A 17,390-nucleotide genomic window follows, 5' to 3' on the forward strand; every position below is an offset into this window, starting at 1 on the left:
TTGTAAGCCAGGGTGCTATCAGCAAGTGGTTTGTCCCAAGTAGCTTGTTTTAAAGCAGTAAACACGCAGACTACAGTCCAGTATACTCACTTCTGAACGGCGAAAGAGCTAGCGCAGCTGTTAGCGGCTAATGCTAATGCTTATACCACTGTACTTCAGCAGAGTGGCTTTACTGCTCATCAATATCTGAATGGTAGAATTCATACACAAGGCACACCTGTGATTTTTGGGAAAATTAAAGGATTTTAAGTGTGCCAACCAATGAAACTGATTTAGTTGCTTATTAAAGTAGAAACATCTAGCCTTGATTACTGATAACCTTATTAAATCAACATTTTACACAAATACAACATTTGCCACATCCAATAGAAAAGATTAGAAAGTTATTATACTAATAGTCTGGAAAGAGTTTCAAAGTTGCTCCATGCAACATTGAAAGCCATTATTCACTAATGGAGGCAGTTAGGATCAGTGGTGAATTTTTGCAGAAGTGACCAATCTAAGAAAAGTCCTTGAAGAATTCACTGATGACTCATTAAGGAAGTAACAGAAGAGGAATCTGAGGAACTACAGGCCTCATTCACTTCTGTGAAAGGTCAGCATTTATGCTTCTAAAAAGAGAATGGTCAAAAAAGATGTCCATTGGTGATTTGAAGAGTGAAAATGGCCCCTAACCAAGAACATCAAAAAGGCTTATCTCAGATTTACCAAAAAAACGTAATTTGGGTGCTGTTTAAAGATGTGAAAACTATTTTAATTATTACTTAGGTAGAAGTATAGTAGATCTTTTTTATTCAAGTCTTAAATCCTGGTTTAAAAAACATTTTTCTAAAAGCCATAATGACTGTAATGTAATTTTAAAATGTTAATGTTGATACATTTGGGATGCACTAGGCTGTTCCCTGATCCAGCTGCATATATGCCCCATTGAGTACAATGTAAAAACTAATTAACAAAATCTAATGTAAAAAAATAATAGACCTTTTTAAAAATGACTAGTTTCTTTGATTTTTACCAAATTAAAAACCTTTGGAATATAATCAAGAGGAAGATGGATGATCACAAGCCATCAAACCAAACTGAACTGCTTGATTTTTTTAAGTAGGAGTGGCATAAAGTTATCCAAAAGCAGTGTGTGAGACTGGTGGAGGAGAACATGCCAAGATGCATGATTTTCTGCAAATAAATGCTCTATATGACTATTTTTAGTTGGAATTTGGGAGAAATGTTGTCTGTAGTTTGTAGAATAAAACAACAATGTTTATTTTACTCAAACATAAACCTATAAATAGCAAAATCAGAGGAACTGATTTAGAAACTAAAGTGCTCTCTTAATTTTTTTCCAGAGCTGAATATTAAAGAAGTTTAGTTGGACTGGAGTTTGTCTGGAGGTCCCTTTGCGTGTCTGCACGGATTATCTTCATACTAGACTACATACGTCTGCTATGTATGGAGAGAAATTGGTGCCAAATTGAAAAGCATACACTACAGTGTAAAAATGTAAATGCAATCCACAAACTGCACTGCTTTTCCGCACTAACATGCAGAATACGTGCTAAAATGAAATGCAAAACCACTGTTACATTACATTTCACTGCACTTGATCTCTTTATTAAAAATACAAGAAATACACAAGAATTTACACTGAGTTAATAGACTGAATTAATGTCAGAATTGCATACAAACCTCATTAAAATGCAGCTCAACAGCGTTGTATTCCACTATGTGGCACTTAAATGTTCAAAAGCAAATCACAGTGCACAGGATTGCATACACTCTGATATACAGTACTGCAGACAAACCAAGTCTCCCTGAAGCTGCGGGAGTCTCACGCATTTCGGTAGTGGCTCCCTGATGCCCGCGAGTCACATATAATCTCCCGGAATTCAGAACGAGCGCCGCAAACGCACACACAGACCACAGACTTTTATTCTCTAATCGCGTGTGGGAAGGAGAGAGAGAAAACAGAGAGGGTTCTGATTGGCCTGTTCTCTGCAAAGAGTCTGTGAGACAGCCAATCAGTTTTTAGTGTGGGCGGGCAGTGTTTTTCACCCCTCCCGGACGGGATTTGTTCAGCGAGTGAGAGAAAGCAGATCATGGCGGGAGGAGCCGCTCGCTGCAGCCTGTAGGAAGGCGGAGTTGGACATCCAACCCCGCCCACATCCAACTCCGCCCATGTCCAACTCCGCCTTACGTCTAAAGCAACACCCACCTTACGTCCGTCACGAACGCCTACATTTACTCCCGGTAAACAGGAATTGTAGCCGAGAAAGCAGCTAAAGCATCTATCTGATTTATATCTCCGGTTATGGCGGTAAGTACAAATATTGACTTATTTTTTAAGTTAACAGAGCTATTTTTATAATGTCCTCTTGTTTTTCTATATTATATTTTATGAATAAACGGTGAGTCGTTGATACGCACATGAAGGTTCTACATCGGCGCGTGTACCATGTGGTTTGTTTGCTTCTAGCTAGTCATATTGCCGTTTTTTTTTGATGGATTCTAATGCAGAATTGCACCCAGTCTTGTCTAATTCAAACTTTAGTTATCTTACCTTCTGTTTTATGTGCTAAAATGCTACCAATTAATGGTATCACAGATAAACTCTCATAGCTAGTAGTGAGCTAGGCATCAGTTTTGTTTTTAAGGCATAGCTAGGGGTTATAGTCAGCTAACCTAAAAAACTGTTTTAACTTCTTGTATAGACAGTTTATTGGCTAACAAGATAGCAAGATAATCTAGCTAACTAAAATTGGTTCAAAGTCTTAGTCATACAAATAAATATTTGAAGATATCAATGCTTAATCCTCCTATTTAATTTGTCAGGAATAGCAATGGTATTCCCGGGTTAATTTGACCTGGTTCATTTTTAATTATCCAAAATATTTCTGAAACCAAAATAATCCTAACCAGAAGAGTAAATATTTAATAACTAACTCCATTGCTGATTGTTCTATCAACATTTAGTACAATAGTGTACAATAGAGGTAATAGTTCAATTAGGATAATGCACTTGTTTTTCCATTTTAAAAAATCTTACTTTTTTTTTTGTTTTACTACTTTGTTACTTTTAAACGACCAACACAATATTTTTACATATAAATGAAACATAACATTACAATTTCGTTTTAGTTTTTGCAGGGGGTTGTTGCAAATATGAAATTAACCATTTTCATGTTATATGTTAATTATACAAATAAAGGCAAGCTGAAGACGTTTCATACAGAAAAAAAAACTTTTACTATCTTACTAAATGGATCAATTTGACCCGTAACATAACAGGAGGGTTAAGTCGATGCACATTTATTACCTTTGTACTGAATGTAGTTACAATTAATGTGCACCGATATAGTAATTGTAAGCTCATGTTGTGTTTTGTTGCTTTCTGTTTTACAGCATCCAACACATGTCCAGGCCACTCCTGACTCTTCAGGGTTTGGCCAGTGTGGTGTTTTCAAATGCCCCTGCTTCAGTTTTGACACTGACCAGCGATTTAATAACAGCCTACATCTACAAAACCATATCAAACAAGCAGTCGAGAATAACGGTATGGGGAAGTATTTCTTTAAACAGAGAGAGAGATATTGATTTTATTGGCTATAACAAATAAACATGTAAATGTAATATCTTGAATCAACAAATGCACTTACTTCTTACACTCAATTGATGGGCATAATGAGTTGAAGAATATTAATATTTATAGGCTTAATTGCATGTTGTGTGCATTTTGGTCTTACAGTTTCCTTCATCTCTAAACTGCACACCTACAGCACACTTTTATTGTGTCTATTGCAGCCATACAATACTATGCAAAGACCAGTTCAGACATCATGTATCTCTGTGCAGCAGTGCAACCAAGACCATTATAGCAGAAGTGTTTAATCCACAGACTGTTGCTACTTCTGATGCACGTCCAGCTCCCCCTCTGCCAGCTACTCCTGATACACCTTCTCCCAGTTCTGGTCTTGCTTCCTCTGTGCATGGTATTAATTATATTAATTATTATATTTTCTCTCAGGAAAGTTCAGCGTGTTGAACGTGTGACTGATGAAGGAGATAGAATGGGCAACGTCTCCTTTGAACAGGTGTGAGGGTGTGGATGTGTGTTTTTTATTTCGGGTTAATTTAACTGGGCCATTTAAAATGTTTTACTGTTGTGGTTTGTTTTCAAAAGTCTGAATTGGGCTGAAAAGATAAGTTGACATTATTTGAAATTTCAACTTGACCTAGTGTTGACTAGTCATTTCAAGGGCATTTGAAGCCCATAAGCTATTGGAGAGCTATCATTTTAAAGGGATAGAAAAGCAGAGAGCTGTTTTGTTACGTTAAGGCAGAGATTAGTCAACAGAATGAGGCTGACTACAGTCTTCAGGCAAAAATGCTAGCCATTCCTACAGTAATCAGAGATTGGGGATATGATTGAAATAATAAGTTCCAACTCAGATTAATAGAATACCAAAATAGTAATTGGTTGCAGCCTTAGAATGTTATCTGGTCATTTTTTTCAATTACTATAATTTTCATGAATCAAAATCTACATGCTTCTATAATGTTTTTCACAGATGCCCCTTATTCTCATAGATACAGTTCTGGATGAGGGTGACAAAGCTTTTTTAAAGCTGTCACTGGTTTGTCGTCTCTTCCGGGACATTGTTTGGACAACAATCATTCCGGGCCCGGGCACATTTCGAGTGGCTTGACAGTAAGCATGATATTTCAGTACAGTTAAGATGTTTGTTTTCCCTTAGAAAAGGAATTACACTCACTGATTTTGAAATCATTTTAAAATTCTTGATTTTTTTTAAACCTACAGGTGTAGTGCCATGAAAACATCACAGTGCTGCATGTAAAGACAAGTTTCGCAGGATGTACGAACTGCAGTGCTGCCAGAACTGTCAAGAAACTTATAAAGACTACATACTGGGTATGTTTGTTCTAAATAAATTTTGATAATTTTTTCCTGAGGTCAGAAATTGGTAAGTCAATATATTTAAGGTATTGGGGCTTGAGAGATTGTTACTTTGTGAAAGTGTGTGTTTTTACTTATATTACAGGCTACGTTGGGCATGGGAGACGAGGGGAGCTTGTGGCATTTTACAGCGAAAACGAGCACCCTGGATTCTGCAGCCAGCTTCATGAATGGCTGGGTGTGTGAGTGGCTGGGTGTGTGAGTGGCTGGGTGTGTGAGTGGCTGGGTGTGTGAGTGGCTGGGTGTGTGAGTGGCTGGGTGTGTGAGTGGCTGGGTGTGTGAGTGGCTGGGTGTGTGAGTGGCTGGGTGTGTGAGTGGCTGGGTGTGTGAGTGGCTGGGTGTGTGAGTGGCTGGGTGTTGCATTTTTAAATAAAGACTTCTGTATTTGTTTGACCAAAGCATGTAACCAAACATTTTAAAGGCTAGTGTGCCAATAAATGCCAATAAAGATATTGTATTAGCTTGGACAAAGTGTTTGTAAATGGAGTTAATTTCCCTGGGAACTACTGTCAGCCATACAAAATTGGGAGAGGAGAAGCAGGAGAGGGATATCATTATTATTATTATTATTATTATTGACAAAATGGCTATGTATACATATGATATTTTAATTTCTGAAACCACAGCATTTGATATATTGTACTCTATCGTTATACACTATCCAGCATACCATTATTACCACCTGCTTGTTTCTGCTTCTATTATTCTTTTTTTTAGCTCCAATTAGCATCTAGGACACTTTAGTTGCATAATGGTTTACTGGTGTATAATATACAATAGGTATAAAACACTGTTCACTCTATTAGACACTTCTACCAACAGCTGCTTTACATTGTGAGTGAAAAGTCAGAGACAGAATCTTTAAATCTGTTGCTGCACAGTTTGTTGCAAATCTGCAAATTCATCAGTGCCCATGGGATGCTGCCTACTTGATGCTGAATACAGGACGCTGCCCACATGATGCTGGTTGATGGAGCATTTCATGTCCAGTAGTGACAATGAGGTGTTTAAATTCTCCAGAGGCACTACTTTGTCGGATCCACTCATACCAACACAGCTCTTAACACCACTATGTCAGTGTCACTGTAGTGTTGTGAATAACCAACAAGCCACATAATAGCTGCTCTGTGGTGGTCCTAAATTGTATGCTATACAGTGCAGCTGTGTCATTCTCATCTGTAATATTTTCAGCACCCTGTTGACAGTGAAGATGCAGAATTACTTCTAATATCATTATTATATATTAGCTATGCCTATGACACAAATAGCCTTCCCCCTGCTGAGTGGTGATAAGAAGCACTGTCTATCTGTAATATGAAGTATAGAGCATTACAGTACAGAGAACAGGTGTGATCTAACAATCAAACACTTTAATAATCAGATGCACCCTTTGACCAGCCTCTACCAGTGCAAAGCCATGATTGATAATGTGCTCTTTATTTCATATGGAACATAACCAAAAACTGTATATCGTAAGTTTTAACTTTATATAATAAGTAAATAATGATTCCTATGATAGCTAATCAATAATTCTGGAGATATTTACCAGTCTAAAATAAATTTATAAAATCTACACACTCTGGCAACTAGTTTAACAAATTTAAATGTAAGGATTAATGCAGTGAAATAATGGCTTACTCTGCTGGTGAGTGGGACAGATTAATGTATAATGTATTGTGATATACAGGACAGAGGCAATTGATCTTTTGGAAACAGCAAATCGTTGTATGCAATTATTTGCTTATTGTATAAAATAAAGGAGAAATGGCACACGTGATGAAAAAGAAGAGCAAGAGTTCCCTCTGTTACACAGAATGAGTTACCAGCCTCATAAACCACAAGTTAGCAGCATGCCATATAAGAAAAACAATAAAATCATACACTTTTAAGTTCACATGATTCCTTATGTATTACTTTATTTACAATGTTAAACCAAAAATTAATGAGAAAGTGTTTCCAAACTTTTGGCTGGTACTGTATATATAGCCTATTTTTTGTGATATCTGTGCATTACACTACAGCATGTGTAGTGCTGTAGCCAAGGCTACGTGGTGGAACTACTCACAAGATATGCGTAAATTTAGCGCAACATCGGCGTTATATGCGTATTTCACGTGGCACACAGTGCTTCTTGAACAAAAAAGTAGGGGGGTTGGCGTACAAGAGCACATGTGGGCGGGGTTGGATGTGGGCGGAGTTGGATGTCCAACTCCGCCTTCCTACAGGCTGCAGCGAGACGTACTTGCATGGCGGAGGCAATATTAATAATTATTGTAATATGATATGAAATGTATTTGATGTTGTGCATTTTTTTGTGATATTGTAACTGTCAATTTTTGTCAAATAAAGGCTTTTTTTCCAACAAAAAAAACAAAGGAAAGCAGAGGCAGGGCCTTCCAAAAAGAAAAAAATATAAAACTCATTTCACCTCTGAATACTCAAAATTTAAGTAAAAAAAAAAGTAAAATGAATTAATATAAAAGTAAAGTTTTGTTATCCTTTGGTGTGTGTGCAAGTATTTTTTTTTTTTTTTTTTTTGGCGGGGGTGGGGGGGGCTGTACCATTACACTTTTACTAAATAAATACATTTATAACTAAAATAGCACAGTAATCCTGCTTAATAGGTTGAAAAAATGTTTTAGATTTAATTTGTTTTTTTACAGCAACAAGTTCTAACAAGGGTTCACCAAACTTTCGCCTGCACATCTATGGTAGGTGTAGCAGAGAAAACGATCAGTAAGGAGGTATTTCATCCTGTGTATTAATAATATGCGAGGGATATAAAAACATAAAAGCTTTGTTATTTTGGATGATTTATGTTCTGCAACAGTCTAACAGATCATATTTGGCCTGTGAAATAAATGGCCCAGCTTCCATAACTATAATTCTGTAAGCAGCGCAGCCTGGCTGAGTTATGGAGTTATGATCAGCATACTCATTTATAATGAGTAATAGAGGAGTCCAGTTTCCCATACTGTATTTAATGAATATTAAAATGATTAAATAAATGAGAGCAGACTTTTCCCATTAACAGATTATAGCAAGCTCATATGCATTCAGATTAACTTTAAAGCTGTTGAAAATGTCAGTGTTTTATAGTCAGTCTATTCTATTACATCCAAAGGAAAAACACAGACATGCCAAAAGTCATGGAACCTGTTCAATATGCATTTGTGGTCTCCTGTATTAAATATGTATGTGATTTCTGCCAGAGTTGATTGTCTTTTCAGAAGCTGAAGGTCATGATTAATACCACCCACTGCACTGTCTACTGTGGGTGGTAATATTATATTTCTATGACATATTACTCATGTTACACTGTGGATCAAGAAAGGTTAAATGATGCATCTGTACCTGCTATCTGGCATTGCATCACCAGTATTAAACCTCACTTACCAGATAACATCTCACAATTTATACTGAGGTACTGTATAGTACTGAGGTAACACTTCATGATCATTTGCATACTGCTATCCCATGACCTTTAACTTGTGAGTGCACTATTTAAAATATTTTACCAATTACTGTATGTTGTAAATTATTATGTACACTGCCTGGCCAAAAAGTCTTTACCTGGATGTAAGTAAGTAAATGATGTGTGGTTGATGCTGCAGTTGGTCTGCAGGTCTAGGTTCAGCAACAGTATGTGCTGAAAGAATGAGGTCAGCTGACTACCTGAATATACTGAATATAGAGCAGGTTATTCCATCAATGGATTTTTTCTCCCCTGATGGTCACGGACATATTACAAGATAAGACAATATCAGGATTCATGGAGCTCGAATTGTGAAAGAGTGATTCAGGGAGCATGAGCTCATCATTTTCACACATGGATTGAGAGAGTTCACCACAGAGTCCAGATCTTAACCTCATTGAGAATCTTTGGGATGTGCTGGATGGAGAAGACTTTGTGCAGCTGTCAGACTCTACCATCATCAATGCTGCTGCAAGATCTTGGTGAAAAATTAATGCAACACTGGATTGAAATAAATCTTGTGACATTGCAGAAGATTATTGAAACAATGCCACAGTGAATGTGTGCAGCAATCAAAGATAAAGGTGGCCAGGCAGTGTTAGTGCACGCAGTGTCGCTGATGCACAGTGTTACTCTCCTGGATCTCAGCTCAAACTGCCCAAGATCATTAAGTTGGTTGACCAGTTTAGCTCTTAACCAGTATAGAGTATGTTTTTGTTTGAGTTTAATGGTTTAGCTGGTCTACAAAGCTGATCAACCTGACCAAGCAATGGTCAGCTTGACCAAACTGTTCAACCAGACTTTCCAAACATGACTCAAATTAAATGCAGCCCCTACAGACAAACTTGAATATCAGGCAAAGATAACCTGAGTAAATATAAAAAGCACTTTTTAAATGATAATTTTATGTAATAAGGGGAAAACAACTATCCAAACCAATCTAGCTCTGTGTGAAAAAAGTGTTTGCCCCTCCTAAACCTAATAAATTGGTTGTGCCACAGTCTAGCTTTACTGATAACTGGCTATGAGTCTTTCACATCTCTGTGGAGGAATTTTGTTCCACTCTTCTTTACAGAATTGTTTTAATTCAGACACACTGGAGGATTTTCCAGCATAAACATCTGTTTAAGATCATCCACAGCATCTCAATCAGACTTTAACTAGACCTCTCCTCCAAAACCTTCATTTAGTTTTTTTTTTTTTTTAAGCCATTCAGAGGTAGACTTTTGTGTTTGTGTGCTTTGAACAGATGGCCGGATATTCTCCTTCAGGATTTTCTGGTAAACAGCAGAATTCCTGCTTCCATCTATTACAGCAAGTTATCCAGCAGCCCCAGATCATCACACTACCACCACCATGTTTAACGTTCAGTATGATGTTTTTTTTGGTCTAAAAATATCTGTTGTTTTCAAATGTATCCAAAGAGCGACTTACAACAGTGCTTCAAAGTAACTTCAGATATCCAAAGCTAGTTTTTAGACTAGGATCAAGATACATATAGAACTTAATCATGTTTAGAATCCTAGGAACCTTTTTTTTTTTAAGTTTAGGAACTCTTTAAAAAGATGTGTCTTCAGTTTGAAGACGTTTGAAGACCGCGAGTGACTCTGCTGTTCTGACATCCAGTGGAAGTTCATTCCACCACCTTGGTCCTCCAGCACAGAGAAGAGTCTGGATGTTTGTTTTCTGTGTGTTTTGAGTGATGGAGGTTCGAGCCGAGCCGTACTGGAAGCTCTAAGAGCTCTTGGTGCAGATCTGGCTTTGACCATTGCCATCAAGTATGAAGGTGCTGGTCCGTTTTTTGCCTTGTAGGCCAGCGTCAGAGTTTTAAATCGGATGCGGGCGACAACAGGAAGCCAGTGGAGGGAACGCAGCAAAGGAGTCACATGACTAAACTTCGGAAGATTAAAGACGAGTCGTGCTGCAGCATTCTGAATTAACTGTAGTGGTTTGGTGGCTCGCAGTGGAAGACCAGCCAGTAGAGAGTTGCAGTAGTCTTGAGATGACAAGAGACTGCACAAGCACCTGAGTGGCTTCCTGAGACAGAAACGGTCGAATTCTTCGGATGTTGTACAGGAGAAATCTGCATGATCGAGTCAGATTTGCAATATGGCTCGAGAATGATAACTGGTCATCCATTACTACACCAAGGCTTCGTGCTTCTGCCGATGGAGTGACCAGTGAGTTGTCGAAAGAGATGGAGAGATTGTTGTGAAGGCTCGTAGTTCCTGGGATGAACAGAAGGTCAGTCTTGCTGGGGTTGAGTTTTAGGTGATGAGAACTCATCCACATCGAGACATAACTGAGACATGCTGAGATGCGGGATGAAACCTGAGTGTCAGAAGGAGGAAAAGAAAGGATTAGTTGAGTGTCATCAGCATAGCAGTGGTATGAGAATCCATGAGAAGATATTATTTCACTCAGAGAGCGAGTATAGAGTGAGAAAAGAAGAGGACCAAGCACTGAGCCTTGTGGAACCCCAGTGGAGAGTCTGCATGGAGCAGATGTTGCCCCTCCAGGTCCTCCAGGTACGATGCAAACCACTGCCATGCAGAGCCAGTGATTCCAAGACTGGTGAGGATGGAAAGGAGAATGCTGTGGTTTAAGTGATTTCTTGATTCTACAGGTCTGGCAGTAATCAGGCCTGGTTGTGGTTCGTGAATTTGAACTTAGCTTTTCAAAAAACGTGAGGGTTTTGCATGTATGTAATAGTGAACGGTGAAAACAGCCCCTGTTCCCCCCGTGATCCAGATCAGGAGCTCACGCCCCCACAGTGCCCTGGATCAGGTGCCTCTGAACACTGCTGCCTATCTAAAAGTACTGTGATCTGCTTTAATTCCCTCATATAATCAGTAATAATGTAGAACTCTCTCAGCCTCTCTGCAGTATCAGTGTTTTAATGCTGCTCTGGGATTTATATGAATATGTCCTGCAGATCCAGTATGACTTTATTCCTGTTCAGGTCAGCCCTGCCGGACATAATAAATTCAGAGTGAGAGTGTGATTAATTAGTCATACCCGCCGCTTGAGTTTGGGATCAGGTTTCATCTCTTTTTGGCTGTGCGGGTATCTGTTTCAGTGGACGCTCTGCGGGCACAGGCTGGACACACACTGCTCCCAGCAGCTCAGACCTGGATGAAGCTCTGAAGATTCCCTGCAGCAGCTTTTCCGGATAAGCTCGGCGTGAGGACTCTGCTCGGCTGAGGAGCTGGGATATGTTTCAGTGATACAGCACTGATAAGGTAATTACGTTAGTGGATACTCACATCGTCTCCTGTGTGTTCATGCTTCTGGTGACCTTATACACAGCAGCTGTACTACACAGTAATACACAAGGTACGCTGATTAATTTACATGGACTTTAGCTAATGGATTTGTGCTCTTTTTCTTTGTATAGTAATTAATTGCACTTGCTCTTCTTAGGATGCAATTTTTTATTTGCAAATGCAATTACTGTATATTTATGTAAGTGGTGCCAATTAAAATACTAGTATATACTTATATACAGCTCTGGAAAAAAGAAGAGAGCACTTAAAAATCATGAGTTTCTTTGATTTTACCAAATTGAAAACCTCTGGAATAGAATCAAGAGGAAGATCGATGATCACAAGCCATCAAACCAAACTGAACTGCTTGAATTTTTGCACCAGGAGTAAAGGCATAAAGTTATCCAAAAGCAGTGTGTAAGACTGGTGGAGGAGAACATGCCAAGATGCATAAAAACTGTGATTAAAACCAGGATTATTCCACCAAATATTGATTTCTGGACTCCTAAAACTTTATAAAAATGAGCTTGTTTTCTTTGCATAATTACTTGAGGTCTGAAAGCTCTGCATCTTTTTTGTTATTTTAGCCATTTCTCATTTTCAGTAAATAAATATTTTCCTCATTTGGGAGAAATGTTGTCTGTAGTTTAAAGAATCAAACAACAATGTTCATTTTACATATACCTATAAATAACAAAATCAGAGAAACTGATTCAGAAACTGAAGTGGTCTCTAATTTTTTTTCCAGAGCTGTATATGTTTGAGGGGGAATAAAACCAACGTGAGATGCTGGAATAAAGATTGCATGATAATTTGGATAGAGGAAACTTTTTTTTTGTTTTATTATAAACATCTCAGCTTGGTTGTAAGGATTTCTGAATTAGAACTTAATTAGCTTAGTATAAAAGAGCGTTTTCACACCTGTAGTTGGTTTCTATGATCCGGATCAGTGGATGACTTTGTTTACGTAAAGTGTTTCTCCCTCTGTTTGGTTTGGTTTCACACAGATATAAACCTAAACGCACCAAAATGTGCATCAATAAACCACGCAAGCACGTGGTCTCCTCTGATTGGTCAGAGCTGTTTTTAAAAAAAAGTAAATATAGAGAGAAGATTCTGTGTTACAGCGCATATATACTGGTGAAGAACTAGTAAACAAGCTAGCCAACCAACATAGGGTATGTTTTTCTGTATTATGTTGCTGAATGTGCCCATCGTCATTCCACCTGTCCCATTTCAACTATCCAGATTGCCAGGTATAGACAGCAAGCAGCATGCAAGTAGTGTGCTGCATCCATGGAAACAGGCGAGCTGGCTATTTTCTCTGCTAAACAGGTAATCACTGAACTTCAGTAAGGTTGCTAACCAAAAAAAAAAAATTACCACCACCACTAGCGTAGTAGAGACAGGTATTTTGGATATTGAAAAGTTAATATTCACTGATTAACTGGAGAGTAAGACTCGTCATCGCTTGCTACTGTCTGTCAATCTTGCAATTAATTGTGTAGGATTCTATTTATCAAAAAATATTGTAAACTGTTGCTGTGGCAATATATCATTTCTGATATGGACGTTAAAGGGTTAAGTGTAGTGGTTGTAAACTCAGTAAAGGGTTAATTTTAGACTCAGCCTGAGAGAAATAGAAACAGTAGACTTTGCTCTACAGCTAGCAGACCTGTGATTTTATAATGTGGGTGTGTGAAAGCATGTCTATGCCTTTCTATTCCCCCTCTCTCCTACACACACACACTCACACACACTCACACACATTCACTCTCTCACACACACACATTCAGTCTCACATACACTCTCTCACACACACATACACATCACTCTTTTAAAAACACACATTCACTCTCACACATTAATGCACACTCTCTCCCACATACACACTTATTCACTCTCTCACACTCATTCACTCTCTCACACTCATTCACTCTCTCACACACATTCACTCTCTCACACACACTCTCTCACACTCATACACAAACTCAATCACTCTCTCACACTCACTCTCTCTCACACACACATAGACATCACTCTTTTAAAAACACACATTCACTCTCTCTCACACACAGTCACTCTCTCACACACATTCACTCTCTCACACACACTCTCTCACACTCATACACAAACTCAATCACTCTCTCACACTCACTCTCTCTCACACACACATAGACATCACTCTTTTAAAAACACACATTCACTCTCTCTCACACACAGTCACTCTCTCACACACATTTACTCTCTCACACACACTCTCTCACACTCATACACAAACACAATCACTCTCTCACACTCACTCTCTCACACACACACATACACATCACTCTTTTAAAAACACACATTCACTCTCTCACACACACAGTCACTCTCTCACACACACACTTTCTCACACACACATACACATCACTCTTTTAAAAACACACATTCACTCTCTCACACACACAGTCACTCTCTCACACACACATACACATCACTCTTTTAAAAACACATTCACTCTAACATTAATGTAAACTCTCTCACACATACACATTTACTCTCTTGCACACTCATTCACTCTTTCACACACATTCATTCTTTCGCACACATTCACTCTCTCACACATATTTACACTCTCTTACACCCACATTCACTCTCTCACAAACATTCACTCTCACACACATTGACGCACACTCACACACATTCACTCTCTCACACACATTCACTCTCTCACACACATTCACACTCTCACACTCACATTCACTCTCTCACACACTCTCTTTCACACACATTCACTCTCTCCCTCTCACAAACATTTTGACAGATTTACTCTCTCACAAACACATTCACTCTCTCTCACATACACAAACACTCACACACACATTCACACTCTCACACACATTCACTCTCTCACACATACACTCTCTCCCACACACAATTACTCTCTCACACACATTTACTCTCTCACACACGTTCACTTTCTCACACACATTCACACATTATTCACTTTCTCTTACACACACACTTTCACACATTCACTCTTTCTCACACACATTCACTTTCTCACACACATTCACTCTCTCACACACATTCACACTCTCACACTCACATTCACTCTCTCACACACTCTCTTTCACACACATTCACTCTCTCCCTCTCACAAACATTTTGACAGATTTACTCTCTCACAAACACATTCACTCTCTCTCACATACACAAACACTCACACACACATTCACACTCTCACACACATTCTCTCTCACACACATTCACTCTCTCCCACACACAATTACTCTCTCACACACATTTACTCTCTCACACACACATTCACTTTCTCACACACATTCACACATTATTCACTTTCTCTTACACACACACTTTCACACATTCACTCTTTCTTACACACATTCACTTTCTCATACACATTCACTCTCTCACACACATTCTCTCTCTCTCACTCTCACACACATTCTCTCTCTCTCTTTCTCTCTCACACACACATACCTTCTCTCTCTCTCTCTCTCTCTCTCTCTCTCTCTCTCTCTCTCTCTGAGTGAGCTGGCCTCTCTGAGTGAGCTGGCCCTTTAAGCAGCAGCAGCAGCAGCAGGCGGCTCTCTGGGTGTTTTTTTGTGTTGCTGTGAAACGCTACAGTGTCGCTCTCTGTATCTCAGTATGCTGAGGCCATAAACAAAGCCCGACAGGCTGCTCTATCCCACCGGTACAGAGCCTCAGTCTCAGTCTCAGAGCGGGTTCACCGCGGTGTGTCTCCGGGAGAACAGGCGGACTGAGCTGCGGGCTGAGGAGGGGGATCCACAGGGCGACATGCGGGCGAGCGGTGGCCGCGCTGAGGGGCTCCACGGCCGGTTGGGGTGGAGAGGGAGGCTGGGGCAGACCGCGGTTCTCCGGTAAACTCTCTCTCGGTACAGAGAGAAATATGTGTCTGACAGAGCTGATAAAGCTCCTACACTCTCTCTACTGAGCCCTTTATTATTGTAATTGAACATTTCTCCCTATAATAAACACGCTTTTACCGGACACGATGCTGACTGGCTCTAAAACCACCTTTAAAGTCAGGCAGATGCCGGATATAAAGGTAAGAAAACAAAAGCTTAAATACACTTTTTACACATTTTCATCACTTTATTATGGTTATTATGGTTCTTAAGTCAAATGACAGTGTGAAAATATTATTTTTGCTAATTTGGACTGAATATAATTGGTTGAATTCAGGCTATTTTTAGATTAAATGTAGTTTGAAAAATAGTATTTAAGCTATTTAGTTAGTATTTCAGTACAAATGGTAGATAAACTTTTTTTGGTTGTGTTTAGACGATTCTGAGGCTAAATATAGTGTAGTATTTGTCAGTTATTTTCTGTGGAAAAACGTATTTAGACTCTTAGGCTATTTATTTTTTAATTAAAAACACTAAGAAAAGTAGTACTTAGCCTGTTGAATGGTTAAACACATTTGGGAAAGTAGTCTTTAAGCAAATTATGCATCGAAAACAGGGGGGAAAATAGTATTAAGCATATATTTTTATACTAAGAACAGTAGAAAATAGTATTTAGGGTGTTTTGGACTAAACATAATGGGAGGGGGGTTGTATTCAGGCTAGTTTTAGACTAAATGTAGTTTGGAAAATAGTATTTAAGCTATTAAATAGTATTTAAGCTATTAAATAGTATTTAAGGTCAAATAGTAGTTATATAATCTGTTTTTTGGACAGTTGTGTTTGTTTTGGGGCTAAATACAGTGTAGGTAAACAGTGTGTAGGCTGTTTTGGACTGTTTTCTGTGGATAAAAATGTATTTAGGCTCTTCTATTACAATGTACAATGGGATAAATCAGTATTTATGCTGTTTTTTATTTTATTATTTTCTGAGACTAAATATAGTGGAGTATTTGTCAGTTATTTTCTGTGAAAAAATGTATTTTGGCTCTTTTATTACAAAATACAATGGGGAAAACAGTATGTAGGCTATTTCTTTTTTAATTAAAAACACTGAGAAAAGTAGTACTTAGCCTGTTGAATGGTTAAACACATTTGGGAAAGTAGTCTTTAAGCAAATTATGCATCGAAAACAGGGGGGAAAATAGTATTAAGCATATATTTCTATACTAAGAACAGTAGAAAATAGTATTTAGGGTGTTTTGGACTAAACATAATGTGAGGGGGTTGTATTTAGGCTTGTTTTAGACTAAATGTAGTTTGGAAAATAGTATTTAAGCTATTAAATAGTATTTAAGGACAAATAGTAGTTATATAATCTGTTTTTTGGACAGTTGTGTTTGTTTTGGGGCTAAATACAGTGTAGGTAAACAGTGTGTAGGCTGTTTTGGACTGTTTTCTGTGGATAAAAATGTATTTAGGCTCTTCTATTACAATGTACAATGGGATAAATCAGTATTTATGCTGTTTTTTATTTTATTATTTTCTGAGACTAAATATAGTGGAGTATTTGTCAGTTATTTTCTGTGAAAAAATGTATTTTGGCTCTTTTATTACAAAATACAATGGGGAAAACAGTATGTAGGCTATTTCTTTTTTAATTAAAAACACTGAGAAAAGTAGTACTTAGCCTGTTGAATGGTTAAACACATTTGGGAAAGTAGTCTTTAAGCAAATTATGCATCGAAAACAGGGGGGAAAATAGTATTAAGCATATATTTCTATACTAAGAACAGTAGAAAATA

The 17,390-nt window shown here is 38.2% G+C and overlaps 1 protein-coding gene and 1 long non-coding RNA gene across 2 annotated transcripts in view; both read left to right on the top strand.

Annotated features, from left to right (window-relative positions):
- Nucleotides 1-3,437: 3,437 nt before the first annotated feature.
- LOC125781268 (uncharacterized) lies at nucleotides 3,438-5,443 on the top strand. Its single transcript, XR_007424488.1, has 5 exons — nucleotides 3,438-3,550; nucleotides 4,022-4,088; nucleotides 4,585-4,705; nucleotides 4,817-4,927; nucleotides 5,058-5,443. It is a non-coding gene; the product is annotated as an uncharacterized LOC125781268 (long non-coding RNA).
- A 9,834-nt stretch (nucleotides 5,444-15,277) lies between these two features.
- Nucleotides 15,278-17,390, top strand: part of mtmr11 (myotubularin related protein 11) — a 78,276-nt gene continuing 76,163 nt past the window's right edge. The window contains exon 1 of the mRNA XM_022668701.2: nucleotides 15,278-15,788. Coding sequence (XP_022524422.2) covers nucleotides 15,735-15,788 — 54 coding nt within the window. The 5' untranslated portion in view covers nucleotides 15,278-15,734. The remainder of the gene's footprint in view (nucleotides 15,789-17,390) is intronic.

Source organism: Astyanax mexicanus, chromosome 1 (genome assembly GCF_023375975.1).
Source record: "Astyanax mexicanus isolate ESR-SI-001 chromosome 1, AstMex3_surface, whole genome shotgun sequence".
Classification (NCBI taxonomy): domain Eukaryota; kingdom Metazoa; phylum Chordata; class Actinopteri; order Characiformes; family Acestrorhamphidae; genus Astyanax; species Astyanax mexicanus.